This window comes from Chaetodon trifascialis, chromosome 7 (assembly GCF_039877785.1).
Source record: "Chaetodon trifascialis isolate fChaTrf1 chromosome 7, fChaTrf1.hap1, whole genome shotgun sequence".
Classification (NCBI taxonomy): Eukaryota; Metazoa; Chordata; class Actinopteri; order Chaetodontiformes; family Chaetodontidae; genus Chaetodon; species Chaetodon trifascialis.
In genome coordinates this window covers 26,248,129-26,271,755 of record NC_092062.1, presented here as the reverse complement: position 1 = coordinate 26,271,755, position 23,627 = coordinate 26,248,129, and the positions used below count along the sequence as shown (strand labels likewise).

Sequence of the window (23,627 nt, the reverse complement as noted above, 5' to 3'; positions counted from 1 at the left end):
TTTGATTTGATGCAAAATAACTATTCTGATCACCATATCATTATAATTGTGGCAGTTTACTGAGGGGATTTTAGGATTTTAGGATTGTTATTGGTGTATTTTGGCACAGTAACATACAGTTCAGTGGGAAACTTCTCTGAGCTGCAGCTTGTGGTCCAGTGTGAAGCTCTGTTGCACCTGACTGTGTAACATCATCTACCGTAGGCTGTCTAACATCTCTGTGACTGTCACGTCCTCTTGACCACCATCGTGGACAGAAGACTCATGTTGAATCGTCATCTCTAGCTGCTCTGGTAACACCTTGTCTGCAGGTGGCTATTCATATTTTTTAGTATTAGTCCAGGAAAGAGTTAAGGACAGGAATATGAAAATGTTCTTGCATGAGGCCCAATGTCACTGTGTCCATATCTGACACCAGACTGAAGTTAATTAGTGCCGATGGGATCCTCCTCTTCTGCAGCTCTGTTGTATGATTCAGTCAGATATGATGGAGTATTTTCACATAATAATCTTTCCTTGTGCAGCTTTAAGGTGCTGTGATTTTATTTCCATCCTCACAGCTTAAAAAAAACAACAAATGTCAGCCCTTCATATTGGCTCAGCGTTAAACCAATATCCTAATTTTCACCCAGATTTCAGAGTTCTGTAAAATTGTCCCGTATCTCCCCTCTCTGTTATTAAAAAAGTGAACAGGCATGCAAGATATGCAGCTTTGAAGGCATCCAGGGACTAGAAGTTATTAAGCCTGACTGAGATGAAACATCACCCGAGTTGAATGGCTCGTCCAGATGCTCGGGCCGCGGGGGTCCTGGCTGAGTCATGGAGCTCCAAGGACTCCACACGGGGGCTCTCTCCAAAATCATCCCCCTCCTACCCCTAAACAACATGCACCGTGCATCTCAGACCAGATGCATCGGCAGAGATAAGACTCACTGCAGAGACCAGGATTATCATTATGCTTCTTAACTTTCTGGAGCCTTTTGATTCCCTCTTTGAGCTTTGATTGTTTTTCTTTTCTTTTCAAAAAGGAGAGCAGCCACTTCAAGTTAAATATCAGTGTTTTTTTTTACTTTTTAGATTGTAAAATATGACAGGAACTGTGGAAGATGTAACACGATATTGAGACGGAGAGCTGGAGCCCATGCTGGTGCTGCTGCACTGTATGTGCACTAGCAAACTGAGCCACCAGATGCCCAGCACATTCAAACTCAGAGGTTTGGAATTAATTATGCCGTGTGTTTGGCGCTGGTTATCAAAGAGCATACAAATGGAGGAGTTAAGAACTGTGGATGCTCACGTATTGAGCCGCCTAAATTAGGACTTAAATAGTCTGAAGCTTACAGGGGGCTAACAGCGATGGCATTTGAGCCCAATTGAAATGACTCAGCCCCGAAACATCACTGTGCAATCAACACGGCGCTCTCCCCTCCCATGGGGGATGTCAAATATAGCTTGGGCTTTGTGATCATGATTAGGAAGTGTAGCCGTCTCCAGAAACATTACCACCATTGTTTGTCCCTCGTCTCTGCAGCACACGTGCATTGTGTCGTTTGTGTCTTTCTGCATTTAAGTGGCGACTTTCTTCATCCAGGATCTCCACTTCCCTCCTCTTGTCCTTCACATCTTCTGTTGTCTTTCTTTCCTGCGTCGCCGTCATGCTGTGTTCTGTTTCTGTATTCAAGTCAGAGTTGAGCGCAATTTATCAAGTCCAGCCTACAATGCACAGTAGCTCAACCGCCACGCCACCAGCCATTTCTCTCCTGTCATTCACTCTGTTGTCCTGCAGGCCGACCTGCTGTCGCACTTTATTCACACACACACACACTCTCCATTTCCGTATCTCTGAACTTTTTTCTTTGCTGTTTGTCATCTCTTCCCCTGCATCGTATCATCATTCCTTGTAAAGCTTTTTTCATGACTCTATTATTAGTTTACCTTCTTTGACCCGGCTTCATCTCCACGCAGGACAACAGCCGGAGGGTGGACAATGTGCTCAAGCTGTGGATCATCGAGGCCCGCGAGCTTCCAGCCAAGAAACGCTACTACTGCGAACTTTGTCTGGACGACATGCTGTACGCACGCACCACCAGCAAGCCCCGCACCGACACCGTTTTCTGGGGCGAGCACTTTGAATTCAACAACCTGCCAGCTGTCCGCAACCTACGCCTTCATCTATACAAGGAGACAGACAAGAAGAGACGCAAGGTAACAAAGAGCTCTGTAGTGCAACGTGGAGGCAACGTGAGACAAGAAAAAGACAGAAGCACTGTAGTGTTGTATTGTTTGTATTAGCTTTCTGTTGCTTAAGATTGCTGTGATTTTGTGCAATAAGTCAAATATACCAAAAAGTGAATTCTAAAGTGGCTATAATCACTAATTTCATAAGGAAATTATTCATAACAGACAGTGTGAAAGGACCTGCAGAGAATCATCACCTGAATCTGCATTTGGCTTCATAGTTTCAGCTCATTGTTTAGCTGTCTTAGCATCATTTTCACATGCAGCCAGCTTGCAGCTAAAGAGCCAGATATTTCCCTCAAGAGTTGGTAGAAACCAAAAACAGAGGCGAAAGAGAGTGAATATTGGACTTAAATTCCTCAGGTGGCCATAAATACGACTCCAAATGAATGATGCTGCTGCTCTGTGACTGCTGGATGTGTCAATAAGGAAGTGTTTGCTAACAAAGTCACCATATCCGCTTGATATTCCTGAATTCCTGAAGTGAATTTTAAAGCTATGAGTTAAAATCTTAATCAGCCCTGGCACAGCCCCTTTTTCCTTCCAACATTTTAACAACATAAATAAGCAGTTTGGCTCATTAAAGCGTCATTTCAACAAAACCACAGATGAGAAAATAATGTAATAATGTGAACATGATGCAAAGTTCCTGCATTGTCATTCAGTGGCTTTATAATAAAATAGCCAACGGCAAATCGTGGTCTCATCTGTGGCGGCAGTGTCTTTATTGGCTTCATAGCAGAAGAGTTATAGTTATACAACATCCATAGTGTCTTCAGACTGCAGTGAGTCAAGTTCTAACACAGAGCGCAGCCTCAAAAGAAAGAAAGAAAAGCCAGAAACAATCGTAACTGATGAGGTAATCATTGAGTCACTGCCATGGATCAGCAGTCCTATCAGCCCCCTGCAGATACACAGCATTATGGCCATGTTGTGCTATTCTGCCCTTTTAGGTTTTGTCATTTTTAAAAATAAAAAGAAGAGAATAGTGCGCCACAAATAACGATAATTTCTATTCTCATTTTAGTATAGTAGTAGCACCACTATGACACAACATCTAATTTCCAGCTTCAAACTACCCTCCAGGGATCCAGTGTTAGTCTTGCTGCTCATTATTTATTCAGCGCTGAAGCTTTAAATGAACTATGTTTTTTACATTTCAGGTTATTTTTATAGATTTCATTCAGATGTTATGAGAGACAACCTTTCTTTGACACGTGCCCCTCTTTTCTTCTCCAAGGAAAAGAGCACATATTTAGGACTTGTAAGCATCCCCATCTCAAGCATCACGGGACGTCAGTTTGTGGAGCAGTGGTACCCGGTCATCCAGCCCAGCGTCCTCACCAAGGGAGCCGGTGTCGGAGGGGGGAAGATCATCAACGCATCCCTACGCCTCAAATCCCGCTTCCAGACCATGAACATCCTGCCCATGGAGCTGTACAAGGAGTTTGCAGAGTACGTCACCAATAACTACCGCACCATGTGTGCTGTGCTGGAGCCCGTGCTGAGTGTCAAGAGCAAAGAGGAAGTGGCCTGTGCGCTGGTGCATATACTGCAGAGCACGGGGAAAGCTAAGGTAGGGACACCTCTATGTGACTTATCGGTGCAGTACAAAGCTAAGCACCGCGTGTAATAAAGAGCAGTAACTCAGCTCTGCTTCTCTCCAGGACTTCCTGTCGGACATGGCGATGTGCGAGGTAGACAGATTCATCGACCGAGAACACCTTATCTTCAGAGAGAACACTCTGGCCACCAAAGCCATAGAAGAGTACCTCAAACTGATCGGACATAAGTACCTCAAGGATGCTATAGGTGAGCCTGGACAGCGTCACTGTATAAATGAACTGTGCGGCATACACACTGATGTGAAGTTCAAACTCAGACAAAGCTTTTAATTAAAGGAAAAATCCTCCCTTAGATGCTGTTACCCACATTCCCTCAGCCTGCCTCATTGTTTGTCTGAATCTGTTCTGAAGAGATTGTTTGGTTTTGTGGGGGAATTTTAGTATTTTCCATCATGTAGATTGTTGATCGTGATTGCGAGTAGATAGATTGTAATATTATTGTTTGTTCATTTTATGTGAATTATGTGTGAAGCTTAAGTTCAGCTCAAGTCTTGACGTCTATGGGATCAAGAATAGAGAAATACAGCTTCCCCATGATATATTGTACTCATTAGTACAGCTTTTTAATTAATGTTTTCACAAGCACAAATACTGTAGAATCTCAACAATTATATTTTAGTTTGGAAGTACTCATGAAACACTAAACAGGAAGCAGAGTCAAGATGATGTCATTTTGTAGTATATATATACATATATATATATATATATGTATATATATATTAAATAATTAAGCATAAATAATAATGATAATACACTTTTATTTGTGTTAGCAAATTTTATTCATACAAAGCTGCTCAAACTGCTTTACATCAATTTTTAAATATATATATAAAAAAAACCATCTAAATAAATAGATCCAGGGAGGATCATCAAGACTCAATGAAACCAGTTATACAATTAAATGGTGAAACTTAGGCTTCTTAAAGGATTATACAGACTTTGTGTGGCAGATATTTAAGGGCAGGTTGTTCCACACGTTTGGTCCACAGTGAGATAAAGCAGCGTCTCCACACTTCTTTAACTGCTGGTACATTCAATGCTGCACCGTTTGACAGTCGAGGGAGAGACAGTCGGCAAAATACAGAGGTGCTGCACCATTTAGAGCTTTGTAAACAGTAATACAACTTTAAAATCAATTCAACGGTGACAGGAAGCCAATGCAAAGATGCTAAAATGGGTGCTCTCTTTCACCGTATTTGTTAGATCTCTGGCAGCTGCTTTTTGAGAAGCTGAAGTGTGTTCACTGATTTTTTTGGTAATCCAGTTAAAAGAGCATCGCAATAATCCTGGCGAGAAAACACCAACACACGAATCAATATCTGTGCATTCGGACTTTAACAGCATTTCTCCAGTGGAAAAAAGTCTTTCTGTCCTCATTTAATTTCAAATAGTTGTTAGATCTGTAAAATGTAAACTGTTCCTTTATTACTGAGAGTTAACTTTTGATATGAATATTTTTCTGGTTAAAAGTGAGTTTAGGCTTGTTAATAACTACAGTTGCTTTAATGTTTGCCTTCTTGCTGCAGTAGTTAGCTTTTTGGTTAATTAGCCTGCCACCCAGGTTTTCCAGCTTTACCCAAAAACTGCACTTAGTCTGTTATGGTTTTGTTTTTGTGCTAATGGTTTTTCTTGTCATTGCTTTGTGTATTAACAAAACTAAATTGATGATAGCTTCTACCATTTTTCTGCACACTAATGAAATGTCATTTGTAGGAGAGTTCATAAGGGCCTTGTATGAGTCAGAGGAAAATTGTGAAGTGGACCCCATGAGAATACCACCCTCTGTACTCCCAGACCACCAAGCCAATCTCCGAATGTGCTGTGAACTGGCACTCTGCAAGATCGTTAACTCCCATTGGTGGGTAGTTTGAAATGCAAAAAAAACCAAAAAACAAAAGAAATCCTTTGTATTGAGTGTGTTTATTTCGCTCTGCTATTTTAAAGATACATGAGAGTTCAGATTCTATCACAAGGAGCTGAAGAAACTCTCCACGGTTTGTTTCTGATCCTGCGGTGTATCCTCTTCACAGTGTTTTCCCTCGAGAGCTAAAGGAAGTTTTTGCCTCCTGGAGAGTGCGCTGTGCTGAAAGAGGTCGGGAAGACATCGCAGACCGTCTCATCAGTGGTTCCCTCTTCCTGCGCTTCCTGTGTCCCGCCATCATGTCCCCATCGCTCTTCAATCTCACACAGGAGTATCCCGACGAGCAGACGTCACGCACGCTCACCCTCATCGCCAAAGTAGTGCAAAACCTGGCTAACTTCTCCAAGTCAGTTTTACTTTACTTTGTTTACAGCCTATACACTCGTACAATACTGTATGCAAGACGTTATCTAACGTGTAAACAGCATCCTATCAAACGTCCTCTTTCATTACAAGAAAACAAACCTCAAATCTTAATTTCCAGTTCCTTTGTTTAAGATAAAGCTTGCCAATCAATTATTCAAGTATTTTAACATCAGAATATGTTCAGTCTTCCTTCCCTGTCGTGTCCATTATAATGATATCTGGAGTCATCTTGGAGTATGATAACATAATCTTAGTTTACCTCCTTTCAAAACTATATTTGATTCATCATAAGAACCAAAAAGGTTCTCGATAGGCACAAGCTTGACTGAGCTCAGCGGGCACAACAGTTAATGACACTGTCCTCTGCATATAGGCGGATTTAAACATTTGCCACATTTGTATTTGTTTCCAGGTATACTGATGAAAATGGTGAATATTAGTGGGCCGAGGGCTGAACCCTGGGGTACTCCAGACTCCTTCATTGACTGGCAGTTTAGCCCTTTCATTCTGAACCTATGAAAAATGACACTCCATAGATTCTGTGAAAAACGTTTAAATGTTTCATGTTTTGCCAACAAAAAATCAGTGTAGTGTAAGTTGTCGGACAACAAATAGGTTTTATTCACGAAACTTTATGCTATAAGTCAAGTTTGTCTCAGTGTAGTGTAGTATTTGACTCATAACCGCATAGTGAGTGATGTGTTAAAGGTTAGGTATATTCATGGATTCACACTAAAATGTATTGAATGTCTTGGTCTTGACAAGACAGCAGTGGATATTTATGTTCGAGGGTTGTCATAGGTAGTTACTCCAGATGACATTTGATTTCACCTCACGTTTTGCTCACTCGTTTTTTCCCCCTTTTCTCTTTCGCTTTCCCTTCTCTTTCATCCCCTCCACCTGCTTATCTGGCCTTCCTTCTTTCCCACCTGCAGGTTTGGCAATAAAGAAGAGTACATGTGTTTCATGAATGAGTTTTTAGAGATGGAGTGGGGCTCCATGCAGCAGTTCCTGTATGAGATCTCCAACCTGGACAGTGTCAGCAATGCAGGCGGCTTTGAGGGATACATTGACCTTGGCAGGGAGCTGTCCATACTGCACAGTCTCCTCTGGGAGGTCATGGCTCAGCTCAGCAAGGTAAAACAAACGTCATCTATGACAGTAAAAACTACCATGTACCATGTGATTCTGTCCAAAATAAGCATGTTATTTGCAAAATTAAAAGCTAGTTGTAACATTAACATTTTTCTGTCACTTTTTATTTTGTATTTAGATTTGTTTGACTTAAATTTGCTAATACTGCCATATTTTTCAATTACTTTGCCATGCGTGCATTGGACACCTACATTACTAAACTGGTGTAAATTAAATGCAACAAAGTCAGATTAATTTGTTGTTTAGTTGTTATATTGAATAGCATTACATTGTGCAGGATGTCGTGTTATTGTGTCCACCCCGAGTATACAACTGCATGTTTTTTTATTGTGAAGTCAAACTAAATCAAACTCAGACTGCAGATGTCATTTCAGCATTGAATTTTAACAATTTGGCCTCAAAAATGTCTCCCTGTTCTTTCACCTCAAACCTTTTTGCTAAATCTGGCTGTAAGTCATTAATCAGACTTTCACTGTCATTAACTCACAAGCACCAGGTGAGTGGAGGTGGAAATGTGGCATTTGAATGAAACCCTCACATTAGATAACTCAAAAATAGAATATCTTTTTAAAATCCACAGCACAGATTCTTTTCCCTTCAACCACAGGATGCCATCATCAAACTGGGTCCTTTGCCTCGCCTCCTGAATGACATCAGTATGGCCTTGCGTAACCCCCACCTCCAGAGGCAGCCCAGCCATCAGACAGACAGGGTGCAGGAGAGACAGACAGACAGGCTGCTGTCACGGCCGAGCTTCAACAGGGGAATCTCATCCGAGTTCCTCATGATGAGGGATCTGAACAGGTAGGCGGTATCACAACACCTCTGCTGCATTTATCATCAACCGTTTTCTGCATCAGAGACTTTGACTCCTCTGTAACTGTGTTACTTGTAATCTGTGTTAGGCGAGTTACTGGAAAGCCTTCAGTGATGGCAAAGGTAGTGCTGTTCATTACTTGTTGCTTAACATTGATTAAAGCTCAGTCAGTGTGCTTTTAAACAACTCCAAATCCTCCACACACTCAAGTCACATTGTTTGTATCGTTAGCTTAGCCGCTGGATGATCAGTAAATCCTGCAAACACCTCTGCAGAAGTCCTGAATGTAGGCTAACATCAGCAAGCTGGCTAAGAAGACACACACAAAGATTTGGAGTTACCTGGAGTCACATTTTTCCAGCAAATATTCACATCTGAGAAGCTGCAGCCACACAATTTTTGCTTTTTCTCTTAAAAAATGACTTCAAACGATTAATCGATTACAGCATTTCATGGTGTAATCGATTAATCAGCAAATCGTTGCAGCTATAATTGCCTCTTCGGCTCTATCTTCGGCTATTGTTGGCCTTACTCACTGCTGTTCTCCAGCTCTATAGATATCACTCGCTTGCCTTCCCCCACCTCCACCGGAGGGGTCATGCCATCCCGCTCCCAGATGAGTTTTCAGGACCGTGACCACCCCCATCGAGCGTCCTCCAAAGACATGTTTTACGTATCTCGCCCTCCCCTGGCCCGATCCAGCCCAGCCTACTGCACGAGCAGCTCGGACATCACGGAACCAGACCCTAAGGTGAGTTTTATCACATCGATTCGGGGAATCATCATCCCATTCACTAGGTTTATCTTTATCAACGTGAGGTTAGTATGACGTGCATGTTAGTCATACTGAATAGAATCTGCCATCGTGTGATCGAGGCTGTAGTATATCATGACATCTGCTTTTTTTCCACTGATTCACCACGCAACTCATCCTAGCGGTATTTCCTGGGAAATACTTTGAGGCATTCCGATATCCAGGCCTCGCGGTAAAAACACCCGCACCACCCTCACCCATAATCATCCGTGGCCACCTAACATACATAATAACAGGGGGCACACTAGCCTCTCATATCCCTTATTATTTAGGTGCTCAGTGTCAATAAAAGCGTATCTATGATGGACCTCCAGGATTCCCGAATGAACAGCGTGTCTAACCTGCAGTCGGTGGACATGCTCAACTCCTCCCAGGCCTCCATCGCCGGCATGGGCAGCTTCGGAGGGCTGAGCAGCGGAGGCGGTGGCGGCCTGGGGTCGGGCCTGAGCAGCCAGCTGCGGGCCGGTGGGAGGTTGTCAGCTGGCTCTGGCGGCTCCAGCATGTCCGGCGGCCTTCGGCTGAGCCAGCTGAGCCAGATGGGCACCACCACCGACTCGCTATCCCAGCAGCAGCAACAGCAGGCCGCCGCCATGCGCTACCCGCTTTCCTTCCAGAATCCCCTCTTTCATCTGGCGACTGCTGATGGGCCTCAACAGCAACAGCTCCATCACCAGCACAGCCGGGCTCAACCCCCAGCCCCCCTGCTCCTGGCCCCAGACCCTGAGCCCTCTCACCAGGCCTACATCCCACAGTTCGCCCATGGGGGGTTCTCTCGCAGTGAGGACCTGTCCACCCTCAGGACCAGGGACGGTCACCTGGGCCAACCCAGCATCATCCACTCGCACAGCTACAGTGATGACTACAGCAGGGCTGAATATGGACGCAGGCAGATGTCCATGCAAGTGCAGGTACATGTGTCTTCATTGTCTTCTCATGACATCTTCAAACCACTATGTGCAGTCTCTTAAATTATTTTTAAATTCTGGTAGAGGTAGCGCTTCATTATGGTTTAATTGATTGATTATTTTTAGTTAGAAAATAGTGAGAAATGGCCATCATAAATTCTCAAGAGGCCATTGTGACATCCTCAGGTTGTCTGTTCTGTTCAACCAATCGCCCCAAAACCAAAGATGTTTAATATATAAGCAGCTGAAATGAGGAAGGTCAAGTCAATTAATCATCATTTTTCAACCAAAAATTTACTTCTCTCGTTCCAGATTCACAGTAAAACTCAACCTGTTTAGGTTTTGGACTGTTGGTTGGACAAACCAAGCAATGGGAAGATGTGCTGTGATCAACCATTTTCACCATGATCTGATATTTCATACAGCAAAAGATTAATCAGACAATTAGCAGATTAATCAAGAGTGAAAAAATCATCAGTTGCAACCCATATTTGACAGCTGACAGTAGACAGACAGGAAATATGGGAAGAAAAATGCAACTCAGAAGATTTCAAACTCATCGATCCATCACTCAAACTGTACTTCCTGGACTGTTTTTCATGGCCTCACAGAGGGTTGCAGCCGTATGACGGTTTCATGATACGAACATCATATTGTGTACGTTTACTTCTACTGTACTAAATCCCACTGTATTAATGTCATTTAAAAAATGTGGAAAATGTGTGAAAATCTGTTGCAACCCTTGTTTCACCTTTACCTGAAGCGACAGACCCAACCACTACAGCCTTTTTTAACGCAGGGCCGCGAGCTAAAACAAGAGCTGAAGATGCTAACTTATTGTTATTTACTTTTTTTCTTGCTAAGGACAACCTCCAGCAGCAACAGCAAATGATGGGCATGAGCTCCCAGACAGGAACCTCCCACTCCTCCCTGGCCACCACGCCCCCCTCCACAGTCCAACCCATGCGCCAGAGTTCTGTTGCCCCGCCTCCCACCCAGCGCGTCAAGTCCCAGACCTCCCATCAGCTGTCCGTCAGCGCGGCCGCTGTGCCCGCTGCTCCGGCTAAAACACGACCGCAGAGCGGCAATCTCCTCCAGTCACCCGAGTCCGGCTACGGCGGCAGGCAGCACGGGTCCCGGCAACTGTCCGTCAAAGACAACACTGCCCCGGGCCTGCCCCACCAGCAGAGCTCTGTCAGGGAAAGCCAGAGTCCACAGGGAACCACGAGTCAGAGCACTCAGCAGTCACCACAGCAACAGTCTCAGCCACAGCAGCAGCACCTGCTCAAACCCACCATGAGCAAACAGGTAACATCTGCATGCTCTGACGTCATTTCAGTCTCTTTATTCACTGATGTCAGTGACTGTAACTAACATTCAGTCAGAAATAAGGGCTTGAGTCCCACCAGGGTCCAAGCTGTGCTCGGAGTGAATGAACTTACGCAGCTCTGAGGCACTTTTTCATGCACAAGTTGTTATGAAACTGACCCGTACCCGCTTAAGAACTCATGTTCTCATATTCAGTGTGCTGGCCTTTCTTTCCAGGTCTCCCAGTCTCCATCTACCCTCAATCCCCCGACCCCAGCCAATGAGCGAACGGTGGCCTGGGTCTCCAACATGCCTCATCTGTCGGCCGACATTGAAAGTTCACGGATTGACCGTGAAGAGTTCAAACTGAAGGAGTACTCAAAGAGCATGGATGAGTCACGCATGGACAGGGTAGGTAGCACTTTTAAGAACTGGCCTTTAGAGAAAAACACCTTTGATTCATGCCTTGTGAAACGCAGAGGAATGTTGAGTCATGTCGATCACTGCTGAGCAGATGGCACTCAGATCTGGTCTCAAACAGTGTGGGAAACAAGAGCATCAGCCAAGTGTTCGTAACTCTTTTTCAGCGTTTGGTATATTCGCTGTACATCGGCCTTCATGCAGCAGCCACTTTGGAGTATTTGGAGGTGGTTTTCTACCTTTTTGTGAATCCATGGATGCACATGAAGAGCTTTCAAACCCACCACCTGCTGAGAAATCAAGGCATGTAAACACCAACCCGCTTTAAACATTTCTAATTTAGCATTCCCTCCGTATGTCTGCCTCAGGTACGGGAGTACGAGGAGGAGATCAACTCCCTGAAGGAGCGCCTGCTGATGTCCCACAAGAAGCTGGAGGAGTACGAGCGGAGGCTCCTCACGCAGGAGCAGCAGACCAATAAGATCCTCCTACAGTACCAGAATCGGCTCGATGACAGTGAGAGGAGGCTACGGCAACAGCAAGTGGAGAAAGACTCCCAAATTAAAGGGATAATTAGCAGGTAAATGGAGGCTGTTGTTGGGATGGAGGGCAAAAGACAGCTAAGACGTCATGTGGTTTTTGTAGGGAGGCCTTTGGCGGGCCACATTGGCTTTATCCTTGTTTACTGGTGATTAGACTATATGAGGTTTCTTCTAAAATACTTGGGACAAAGTGTCACATTCTCTCAGATAAAGATTGCTAGCATTAACTCAAATGTATTGTCTTACTTCTGAGCATTAAGTGGAAGCAGAAGTACAACTTTGGCTCACTGGATTCTATTTCACAAGAGCAAAACATGAACTTGAAGCAGTGATGTTTTTTCCTGAGATACATATATTACACATTGGGATATGACTATTTACAGGGGTTGTTATCCTGCAAAGAATATTGGAGGGTAGGAGGTTGTTCCAGTTTCATTAAGCACTACAGCCCTGGGAGGAAGGCAGTGAGCTGTGCAGTATATTGAAAGCCAAAGCTGCACACATGTAATGAGTGACAAATTAAATGTGAGGCTATTATAAGACAGAGATCTTCTTTGATAAGCGTGCGGGGCATTTTCCCTTGGCGGTTGGTTTCTTTTAACTGAGTTAAGCTGGACAAAGGAGTCTTTGATTATCCTCTCAGCTCTTCTTGTAGCAAATCTGCTATCATAACCTCACAACATGGTTTACTTGTTGTTCAAGAGCATCATATTTGGATGACTGTGGAGAGCTCCAGCTGAGTCCTAATTTATTGAGCGCTTGTGTGAAATTGTAATGGTGCAGTTTTTGAGTGCAGTCCTTAGTTTTCATTGATTGACCACAAAATTAAGTAGTTGATGGGAAAAGAGTGGAGTATTGATCGAAGCTCAGTTGTATTCAGGCACGAAAACCAAATGTTTGCTGTGGATTCCTTGAGCATTTTAAGTGTGACTGCACATTAGCAACGCTGCACAAAATTAGCTTTGGTTATTCTTTACTGTGGAGCGAGTTCAGACAAAAAGGCTCTGTAAGGAAAAGAGTTCAATGTTTTCTTGTGCACATCTTATAATAGTGGTCTGCAACTGAAGGGTGGATATCTGTGACAGAGAATATTGCCACTTCTAACCCACTCCAGGAAAGAAGACATGGAATGAAGACAGAGACAGTCCTGCTCGTCTTTTACGGGAAAGCATCTTTAACGCCCTAACCTTGTATATAAAAGCAGCCGTAAAACACCCTCCCATGCCCTCGTGCTGTTGCACTGACCATCAGCCATTTTTATGAACACAGCTCTTAACTGGATCTCGGAATCACGTCAGATGATTCCTCTCAGCTTAGCAATTGACTCTCCCACGAGATTGCATTGTAAAAAGCACAAGAGGATTGAGAATTTGATAACGTCAGAAACACGTCTGCACTTTTTAAAGCAGCACAGAGCATTGTTTTGGACCTTCAGACACAGGACTATGGAAGACCAAGGTTTAATTTTAGCTCTTCCATTTTAAATCGAGGTGAACCATGTTCGCTGAAGGACTGCTGGTGTATCTTTGAACATGGGGACCGATGCCTCTCTCTCTTTTTTACATTCACGCGATGCTACGGTGTAATACGAAGAGGTGAGAGAGCCACAGACTATGATGGCGATTCAAGCACGAGGCATAAAGGAAACATGCCACATGACAAAGAAACTTCATCTGAGCACTTAAAGCCAAACCGTTGATTGCTGCTCCCCGGGAGCGCAAGCTTAAAGTGAGTACAGTAAATCTGCTGCACACACAAAGCATAGCATGCAGGAAACTGATATCTCTGAGGCTTACACTTGCAACTTGTGTGATTTTTAGCATCTGACCACACAAGAACGAATTAAGTAGCAGATCTGGATGCTTCCGAGTCAATTTTACTCATGAGTTGCACTGCGAGGCTTGTGCAGCGTCTGGACACTTTTTAATTTCGACGCACAGACATGAGTAATGCAAAGAGTGGATGCCAAGAAACATGGTCTCAGGCCATCGCGTCGGGTTGATTGGGCTCCAAAAATCTTAGTGAAATGACAAGCGTGACCACAGCCTTATGTTAGTTCATCTCAAATTGACTTTTTAAGTTGGATTTTCACATTCAAATACATTACGTTGATGCAAATGCAAGCTCAGGTTCTGCAAAAAGGAGTGCGTGTGATCCTGAATTCATGGCTCCCATGTAGCCTTGAAAATATCTCTTCATCTGCAGAACTAAAACACTCAGCGTCGCGTTTCGGTGTCAGAGATTTTCTTTCAGAGAAGCCTTAATGTTCTGTGCACAAACTTTACTTTAAGCTCAGAGCAAATCCGTCATTAGACCAGATATGCTTTTTGTTCTCAACGATCTAATTTAAACCAAAGCCAAATACTGAGTTTTAGTCGTGCTGGGTTAAATCCACTGAAAACACTGAATCCACTTTACCTGTAGCACTCGTATCTCTATTTTTTCTTTAGGGTAGTGATCCCATTAGTTGGCTACAGGCTGTCCTTTTGTCGTCAAAAATATTTTAATGCCTTTTGGTAATTATAAATATTAACTATTTATCTTCCCCAAGCTGTTTGCTGCCATCTGAACAACAGATTTATGCTGGAGAGATGCAGCGAGCTCATAGCAGGGGAAAAGAAATCTACGGTCTTAATTGTACCTGTCATAGTAATAATCTATTTTTAACTATAATCCATAGCATATTAAAGTCTGTGATGCAAGAGCCATAATAATAATAATATATGAGATATATATGAATTCTATTGAGAGTGAGATTATAATTATTTTAACCTTGCAATAGCTAACTTTTTAGCAGGAGAAGCGCAATAATAGATACAATATGTCGACGTGCTGTGTGTGCAGGCGCACATGCAGGATCCTGCAGAGGTATATTGTATGCATCCTGTGTACATACAGAAACCGTAACTTCCTGCCAAAATCTTTAACCAGGTGCCATCCACAGTATCTAAAGAGAGAGAATAAAGACCTGGAATACTGTAAAGTGCAAAAACACCACAGAGACAACATGACAACAATGACGTGACTCTTTGACAACAGTATCTTCTGCAAAGTGTGTTCTTAAGTTCCCAACTTGTTTTTGGCTTATCTGTACGATGTTTGTGAATTTCTCTGCATTTTAAATGAAAGACTGCAATGGATATTATTTATTAATTAGAGCAAAAAAAAAAAAAAAAAGATTTTCTCATATCTGTATGATTTTGCTGTATATGCTTGGTATAACTTTTGACCTGCAGTCCGTCATTGGTGGTGTCCAGTGACGTGGTGATCAGAGTAGTCGTTAAAGAAAGCTAGACAGTACTGTCCTTAACTTATGCAGTTACGCTATGATTTTAATATTATAATTAGAAGGGCAACCATCTCATTTTCTTTTTCCCTCTCCAGAGATATTGATAATATTCTGGTGTCTGTAGCAAGAATATATTGATAGGCTGTATAGATTGTACTACGGCAAAACTTCTGTTTAAATCTTGCAAATGAATTCATAGTGGTGATGAGTTTTGGCTTGATGTGTGTGTGATCAATATTGGTCTGATTGACATGGCTTGTAGCAACAGCCAAGGGTTTATAGTCACTTTCATACAGACCTGCGTCAAATGGTTGCAAATAGCTCTTAGTCTGCTCAAAGCAGGCGGGCGGGCGGGGGTGTGCGGCAGCTGAACCAATCAGGCGCTGAGAGGTAAGTTTCCAGTCAAACGCTCGGACTCTACGCTGCACTTGTTGGCATTAAAAGAAAGTATTTGCAGCTGCTGTTTGATCCAGGTCTGTTTTTTCTTTTCATTTCCGTTGACTCTTCGTTAACTTTACATCCTATTTGACTCCTTTGTCTCTGGCCTTTTTTCTCTGTAGCAGAATATTCAGACATTGTGACCTCATGTTGGTAGATACACACATTGTTTTGACGACATGTACGACTTGACCTCAAAAGCACACTACTTGAAGTACAACTGCATATGAAAAGCTTAATTTTTTTTCTTTTTGTAACATATCACCCACATGAATCATTGTCTGCCTCTTGAAGTCATGTCAGAATCTTAATGCTGTATACTCATGTTACATTCCATTGTTCTTTGGGACAGTGCTTATATTTCTGTCTGTGCTTACGGTGTGATTGATTCTTTTCTTTTTCCTATTCTCTTCTTTTGTAAAATAACTCTCAACACTGTACATTATTTATGGAATAAAACATCCAAACACCTATGTTTGAAACTTCACCTTGTGGATTTTCGTTCTTTATTGTCAAACATGTGCCTCTCTGTGTCGTGAATAAAACGATATGAATGTGCTGGGAGTAGCCTCGAGTGACACAACGTGACTTGACTGGTGGTGTGTTTATTCTGCATTGAAACACGGCGGCAATTAAATGTTCCTGTCAGGCGATCTGATTGGCTCGGTGGCTGAATGAGCACTGGAGTGACGGCCGTTCTGGTCATCTGAACAAATTTACATGCACTGGCAGAGTGGTGCGCTCTTATAAAGAGGAAATATTCCAGCAAGCTCATTTCAAGTCCACAAATTGCAAAGATGTTTATGCTGCTGCTGTAAACTCTTGGAAATCATATGTATGGAAAGTCAATCCAGTGAAATCTACCATGAAAAGAGGACTTTTTTTTTATTCACACTAACTTCCATTTGGCATTTTATCACCACCATAACTATATTCACAGTTCAGCCAGTTGGCTGTGGAACTGCAAGGTAACCTTGTGTGAGAAATATCCTCAAATGACCCTATCTGGAGTAAATCCCTGGCACTTGGATAATCAGGAGAGCTGGGAAACCTGCACTGTCTGGTGGCTCATGGAAACTGCAGCAGTAAGCGCGCTCATATCTTTGAAATGATTAGTCAAAGGATTTTCTACCAGCGCCTTGGTCAGTCCGCGTTACGTAAGATGGGCAATTCCCAGGGGATGATGGCGATCTGTTACTGAACCATTCACTTCACATAGCTGAGCGTAATTGTCCACAGTTGGCCCTAATTGCACTTGGAAAACACCTTAAATTGGGTAAAAATGCTTTGATGAATCCCATGGGGTGGAGTTGGGGGGTGCGAGAAGAGAAAAAGGCTCCACCAGTGAACGCTGGCAGTGCCTCAGAAAGCACGGCTCGGTTACTGCTGCTCAACATTTGCATGGGCTTAAAAGCTTGAGCCGCCCGTCAGCTCTGGCGTTCAGGTTGAGATCCAGGTAACGGCGTCTTACCACTGTGCTGATGTTCAGACAGATGTTGGAGTTGCACCTGCTCAACTTCTTGTCCAGTATCACCTTGAATTCATAATACCCCCTCTCTTTCTGTCATTCCCTCCCCCTGTCCCCCTCTCTCCCTCTCTCTCTCTCTCTCTCTCTCTCTCTCTGCTTCCAAGACTCATGGCTGTGGAGGATGAGTTAAGGGGAGGACCCATCATTGAGCCAAAAACCAGGATTTTCGCTGATCAGGTCTGTGAGACTGCTTCTTCTCTCGTCGAGTCCGTACGATGGCTGTCTTCTCTCCCCCCTCTGCCTCTCTTTTTCCCCTGCTACTGTTATTATTTTGTCTGCTGTGTGTGTGTGCGTGTGCGTGTGGTCCCTCTGATCGTCTCTCGCCCTGTCCCTGACCTGTCCCCGTGTTTGGGTTTGACTGCCGTCTGTCTCTGCACAACATACCTGGGAGCTCTGAAGACCAAAGAGTGTTGCTGTTTGCATTCCTCAGCTCGAGCGAGGGAGGTGTCTGACTCTCGCCGGGCTTGTGAGCTTCTCTCGGTCTGTGATGGTGATGATGATGATGATGATGATGTTGGCCGGTTCTGTAGCTGTCTCTGTCACATGTTTCTGCTGAGCATGTTGGGGTTGACACTCATTTGCATACATGATGTAGAAGCAGACTTGCACTCAGGTTATTGAACAGCTGAGACCCCAATGCTGCCTGGTGGAGGTGGTGGTGGTGCTGCTGTTGTGTCTTCAGAAGCTTCCCTCTTTAGTGCTTTTCATTTCATGCTCTCAACCCACCGCCTTTCTTATCCTGTCAGGTTTATGTAGCCCACACACGCACGCACACATGCACACACACACACACACACACACACACACACACACACACACACACACACACACACACACATATACACACAGAAATGCTAAGAATGGAAGAGCTAATGACACCAACTGCTCAGCTCACTCTCATATTTGTCCAGATCTTCATATTCAGACTGGAATCCTCCTTTTTTCCCTCATGATTCTTTAGGATTGTCCCCAGCAGTGTTGGATGAAGTACTCAGATCATTTTCTTAAAAAAAAAAAAAAAAAAAGTAATAGTACCACTGCGTAGAAATTACTCTGTACAAGTAAATTTGACTTAAGTACAAGTACAGAAGTATTAGAATCCAAATATATTTGTGCAAAGTCTCCATTGGATATAGCAGTAGTTGCAGAAAATGTTAAACTAAAATAAAGTACAACTTGTACTGTATAAGTACCTCAAAATTGCTCCTAAGGACAGTACTTGGGTACATGTATGAGTTACTTTGCATCACTGCTCACCAGTGTTGCCATGTTTGACGCTCAGTAGCCCAGCCGAGATAAAAGCAGCCCAGTTTTTGCCTCAGAAGTTTGAAGGGATTTTCATCCATCAGATATAGCTGTAAGCGTATCGACTGTATGGACACTTTATATGTTAAAAGCAGTGTAATCTAAAAGTGGTAAAGGTCGTTTCTCATTACGGTTATTGAGTGCAGGAGGCCGAGTCAGTGGAATACAAGTGGAACCTTTGTTAGGGCGCTGATTATCACGTTTTTTTGTTTTGTGCATTAGTCTGTTTATCTCCTCTGTAGGACAACTGCAACATGCACAGCATTAAAGTTTAGCCACTGCTAATGCTACGTGATTAGCACCAAACCTTACTGAACATTACATACATACGCACATTTTCAGATTCACATACATATACACCTTCAGATGCATCAATTAAAACTGAATTAAACAGATCAGGAATTACGTCTTACTCACGCCTCGTGTGGGGTTTCCTCATATATATATATGCACATTTTGCTGCTAATCCTGGCCTTCAAAAAGAACAGCGGCTACACTGACAGTAGCCCCACTTGATATATTTTCTGTCAGTTCTCTGCCTGAAAAATCAAAGAGGCGCCTCACGGTAGATTTCTAGTTAACCGTCAAAAGGATGGGAAAAAATAATGATGTGATGATTAAATGAAAGAATCCCAACGGGACGAGCTGACAGAGGCTCCAGAGCGTCACACTGATCGTCATTATTACAGCTAATGTGACAGCTGTACATTCTGAGAAATCCCACAAGACAATACATTTAGAAAAAATATCCAAATATATATAGTTTATTCTAACATAGAAAGATATGTCCAAAGCCCAAAGGCATTCAGTTTGCTATAATAAGACAAAGAGGTCAGCTGATTCTCAAACGTCAGAACCTAAAATTCACAAAATCTTTGGCATTTTTATTTAAGCAATGACCAAAGCAATTAAGCAATTATCAAAATACTTGCAGCTGAATTTTCCCTCAGTTGATTAATCGATTCATCGGCTAATTCTTTCAGCTCTGCTGTGATTCCCATTGCATTTTCCTGTTTGCAAATAGCGTCTGTGAGCCGAGCTGAGTGCCAGATGGATAAAGTTTGCAGCGTAGGACGATGAATTACATGCCATTAAGTGTAGGCAATTAGGAAAGAAAGTATGTGGGATTTTTATCAGGTTATAACAAGAATAAACCAGAAGAGGCTCATATTTACTGTTAATAACAAGAAGACCGGTGATTCATGTTGACTCTTGTTCACAGTCAGCAGAAAAAGGTGTTGTACCCGTTTTGTTGCTGAGCGTAAAGCCTCAGGACAGCATTATGCTGCTGTTACACATTACATTACAACTGAGGGATTCATTTTATGTGTTGCCTCATAAAGTGCTCACATCATGATATTTGGTCGAATCTTCATTTTATTTCATAGCAACATTATAAAAATGATGCTTTCTATGTAGGCATCATCATCATCAGTGCAAATACATGACTTACACTGATGAATGAGGCTGAGAAGAGCGACGCGCCTTTATGTTTGTTTATGAGTCAAAGTGAGTTATTACATCAAATTACTGATACCAAAGTGTGTTCTTTCTCTGTTAACACGTGAAATAATCAGTTTGAGGTGGAGGCGTGTTCATTCATCTTGAGCGAGTCTGAAAAAAGAACCAAATAAATGAATCATTGAACAAGCTTGTAAGTCTGTGAGGAACCATAAAGACGAGCATTAAAGGGTTAATACCAGCAGTAAGCAGCAACACATGGCTTTATATCTACCAGTGACAATTTAAGCTGCGATACTGCCTTGACAAAAATGTTTATTGGATTACAGAAGAGCTCACAGCCAGCAGGAACCTGCTTAACATTCAGACTGTGCTGGAGGTTATCTTCAGTGTGGTGTTTGAAGGACTTTCTGGAGTCCTTCATTCCAGCAGATCAGACCGTGCAAAATGAAATCACAGCCTTAATCACCGCAAGGTTTTATCACATCACACGCCTCGTGTGCCTCCTGTACTCAATATTTGTTCCAATGTAAAATATGTACATTAAAGAGTATTTTAACATTCTTATGTTAAAGCGTAGCCACTGCAGTTCATAACGTTAGAAAACCCGACGAACGCAGATCAGTGTGTGAAAACCAGCGGGAGCTAACGGAGGACGGTGTGATAAAGTTAAGCACCTGTATCATAATAATGCAGCTCAACACAAATAAGACTTCAAGCCATGCGAGCGCCTCTGTGAGGTTCAGGCACAGTGGTGCTTCGAGCTAAATGCTAATGTCAGCATCAGGGCTGTGCTGTGAGTGTGAAGCTTTGAAGCTTCATTCATAATGCAGACGTTTGAATGCTGCACAGCTTTCTCTTTAATGAATGGACTTGCATTTGTATTAGACATGCACGTACTGTATTTCTGCACAGGAGGCTACACAAGTATTATTAACCGAGTATTGCAGTATTTGTAGAGTTAGATTCCAGGTGCACCCGTTTTGGATTGCATGCCAACATGACAAACATCACACCATCTTCCATAGCACCACCTTAGCTTTGCACGTTAGCATGCTGCTGCAGCAACAACTGCTAATTGACACTGAACACAAAGTACAGCTGAGGCATTGGATCACCAAAATCATCAGGAGAATCATCTGGGAACCATGAGCGTCTATATTGAGATATTTCAGTGTGAACTGACCGACTGCTGCACGGCTAACAAGGCTAAAAACTACAGCTGACTCAGGCTGGACAGCAATCAAACATTGTAAACCTCACAAAGCCGGCTTCACAGGGCTACATAAATGGCTATGAGCAGTACTTGTTGATACATGTGATAAGATCCCATTCTGCTGAATGCTCCTTTAATCTTCACGCAGCTCATGGTGCTTTGTTGCTAAAATAGCTTGAGAGTGACGCACACGCAGCAGCTGAGAGGAGGAGAAAGTAAAGTGACAGGGGGGTGAGAGGGGGGAGACATGATGCCTCCTCGGACCACGCACACCTCGTTAGACCTCGCTCTGTAGCACCGGTGCAGGATGCCACCCTTCTCACAACACCATGATGCCCACAAAACACCTGACTACCATGCAAACATTTTGAGATTTCTCTGCTGTTAGAAAGAAGTAATTACTGCTTCAGTAAATAAAAGTACAGCTCAGCAACTGGTAACACAATAACTGCCAAATCATGTAACAAGGTATCTGCAGGCCTTCAGGAAAAGCCAGCTCCTGCTGAAGACAGCAGCATCAATCATGAACACCTGTATGTATTTATATATACAGCTTGTACTTTTTTGTGGAGCTTCATGTGTACAGTACACATCAGTACTGTGTGTACTGCGCTGTACTGCGCAGCATTGACTACAACTGACAGTTAAGCTTTAAAGAAAGTGCCTTATTAAAAAGGTCTTTCGAGGTGTAATGCGGTGAACCCTGCAGAAACCCTGTTGAATAAAAGAATAAACTGTGTTAATCCAAGATATTACACATTATTACAGTAACATATTTCAGATGGGCTGGAATATATTTTATGTGATGATGCACTGACTCATAATTCAACAAAGTGAGTCAATACATTATGAATTGACATCGAACAGCCCTCTTTCAGCAATCAATGCCGGTTAAACACGCTGAATCATTCATGAAGACATCTGATTACAGTATCTGGCAGTTACTGCGCGTTATCAGCTGTAAGAACTGAAACGCCTGTTTTCAGTTTTTTCGCATTTAGCTGTTAAATGCATCCTTTGTAAAGCCTTCTTTTAGATTTTTGCTAACTTCCTGTTTGATCAGCAGCTGTCAGAGGTGTGTATTTAATGAGGAAACGGCGTCCTGAGCCTGCAGTGACATTCATCGTAATGACGTTTCATTCATAAGAGCTGATTGGACTCATTTATCTTTACTCATCGACGCCACTTCTTGAAATTTGGTCATTTTTGAATGTGTGGTGCAGCGCGAGTTAGAGCAAAGGGCGAAAACATCCTACTCTCTGTTGTTTCTCTGTGTTTTTTGACCATGGTGCGTTGCTGTAGATATAACTCGGGGTTTGTGTGTATCGTTACCTGCACAGAGTGGACGACTGCATGTTTGATCAGCATGTTCTTCTTACCTTTCCTAACCAGGAAACACTCAGCTTTCCAAAGCCTATTGGACCATCAGCTGTTTTCAGATGCAGATGTCGCTTGGAGTGCACAATTTAACGCCTTATTCTCTCTTGTCCTGAGCATGACTTCTGTTGGTGACACACCGCATGGCACGCTGCTTTAACGCTTTCAGGCTGTTGGGTTGTCTGATAATGTTGCGCGTGTGTGGTTGCCATTATCTACTTGTATGTAAATGTGCGTTTGGAGGCATTTTTCTGTATATTTATGTCCTTGTTTCTGTTCACTTTTTGTTCTGCATTGTGTTGTTGGGGTGGCTGTTGTTTTCCTCAACCCTCACTGCCCTTTCTTAATCCTCCCCACTGCACACTCCCTCTTTTGCTGTCAGCTTCCTCCTCCTGCCTCCTGCTTTCAACCCTCCTCTCCTCTCCTCTCCTCTCCTCTCCTCTCCTCTCCTCTCCTCTCCTCTCCTCTCCTCTCCTCTCCTCTCCTCTCCTCTCCTCTCCTCCTATGTTGATGAGATACGGTGATTTCTCTTAGGGGAGGCGTCAGTCCATCCTAGTGCAGCCCCGTCTCGCGCCTGTCCCACCCCGAGTATCCAGGTAATAAACAAACCGGCAAACTCTCACTCTCCATCCATAACCTGCTGCCTCTTTTCCACTTCTGCTGTTCTCTATGTGCGTCCCTGTCCATATGCAGCACCCTGTGAACTCACTGCAAGCTAACACACTGACAGGCCCACTTACTTTCCCATTTATCTTTCAGAAAAAGACGCCTGTCACAGAATGGTTTGGACAGAGGTTACCGATGGTTCTGAAGGGCACGCCTCCGTGCTGAAAGAGTGACCATAAAACATTTCAAAGATTTGAAGCTGCGCTGAGCAACTTGTCAGTGAGAGGTGTTCATCT

The 23,627-nt window shown here is 43.2% G+C and overlaps 1 protein-coding gene across 9 annotated transcripts in view; it reads left to right on the top strand.

Annotated features, from left to right (window-relative positions):
- The window catches only part of syngap1b (synaptic Ras GTPase activating protein 1b), a 135,680-nt gene that overhangs the window by 100,862 nt on the left and 11,191 nt on the right, over positions 1–23,627 (top strand). For 5 of the 9 annotated variants that reach the window (XM_070967444.1, XM_070967447.1, XM_070967451.1 and 2 more), the window contains 14 exons: positions 1,966–2,205; positions 3,479–3,814; positions 3,906–4,050; positions 5,577–5,721; positions 5,894–6,130; positions 7,086–7,287; positions 7,913–8,109; positions 8,672–8,873; positions 9,251–9,844; positions 10,706–11,149; positions 11,387–11,560; positions 11,938–12,149; positions 17,471–17,543; positions 23,260–23,321. In XM_070967444.1, coding sequence (XP_070823545.1) covers positions 1,966–2,205; positions 3,479–3,814; positions 3,906–4,050; positions 5,577–5,721; positions 5,894–6,130; positions 7,086–7,287; positions 7,913–8,109; positions 8,672–8,873; positions 9,251–9,844; positions 10,706–11,149; positions 11,387–11,560; positions 11,938–12,149; positions 17,471–17,543; positions 23,260–23,321 — 3,263 coding nt within the window. Of the gene's footprint in view, positions 1–1,965; positions 2,206–3,478; positions 3,815–3,905; positions 4,051–5,576; positions 5,722–5,893; positions 6,131–7,085; positions 7,288–7,912; positions 8,110–8,671; positions 8,874–9,250; positions 9,845–10,705; positions 11,150–11,386; positions 11,561–11,937; positions 12,150–13,225; positions 16,326–17,470; positions 17,544–23,259; positions 23,322–23,627 lie in introns of those variants that run through there. The other 4 variants (XM_070967450.1, XM_070967445.1, XM_070967448.1 and 1 more) reach the window with 4 other exon arrangements.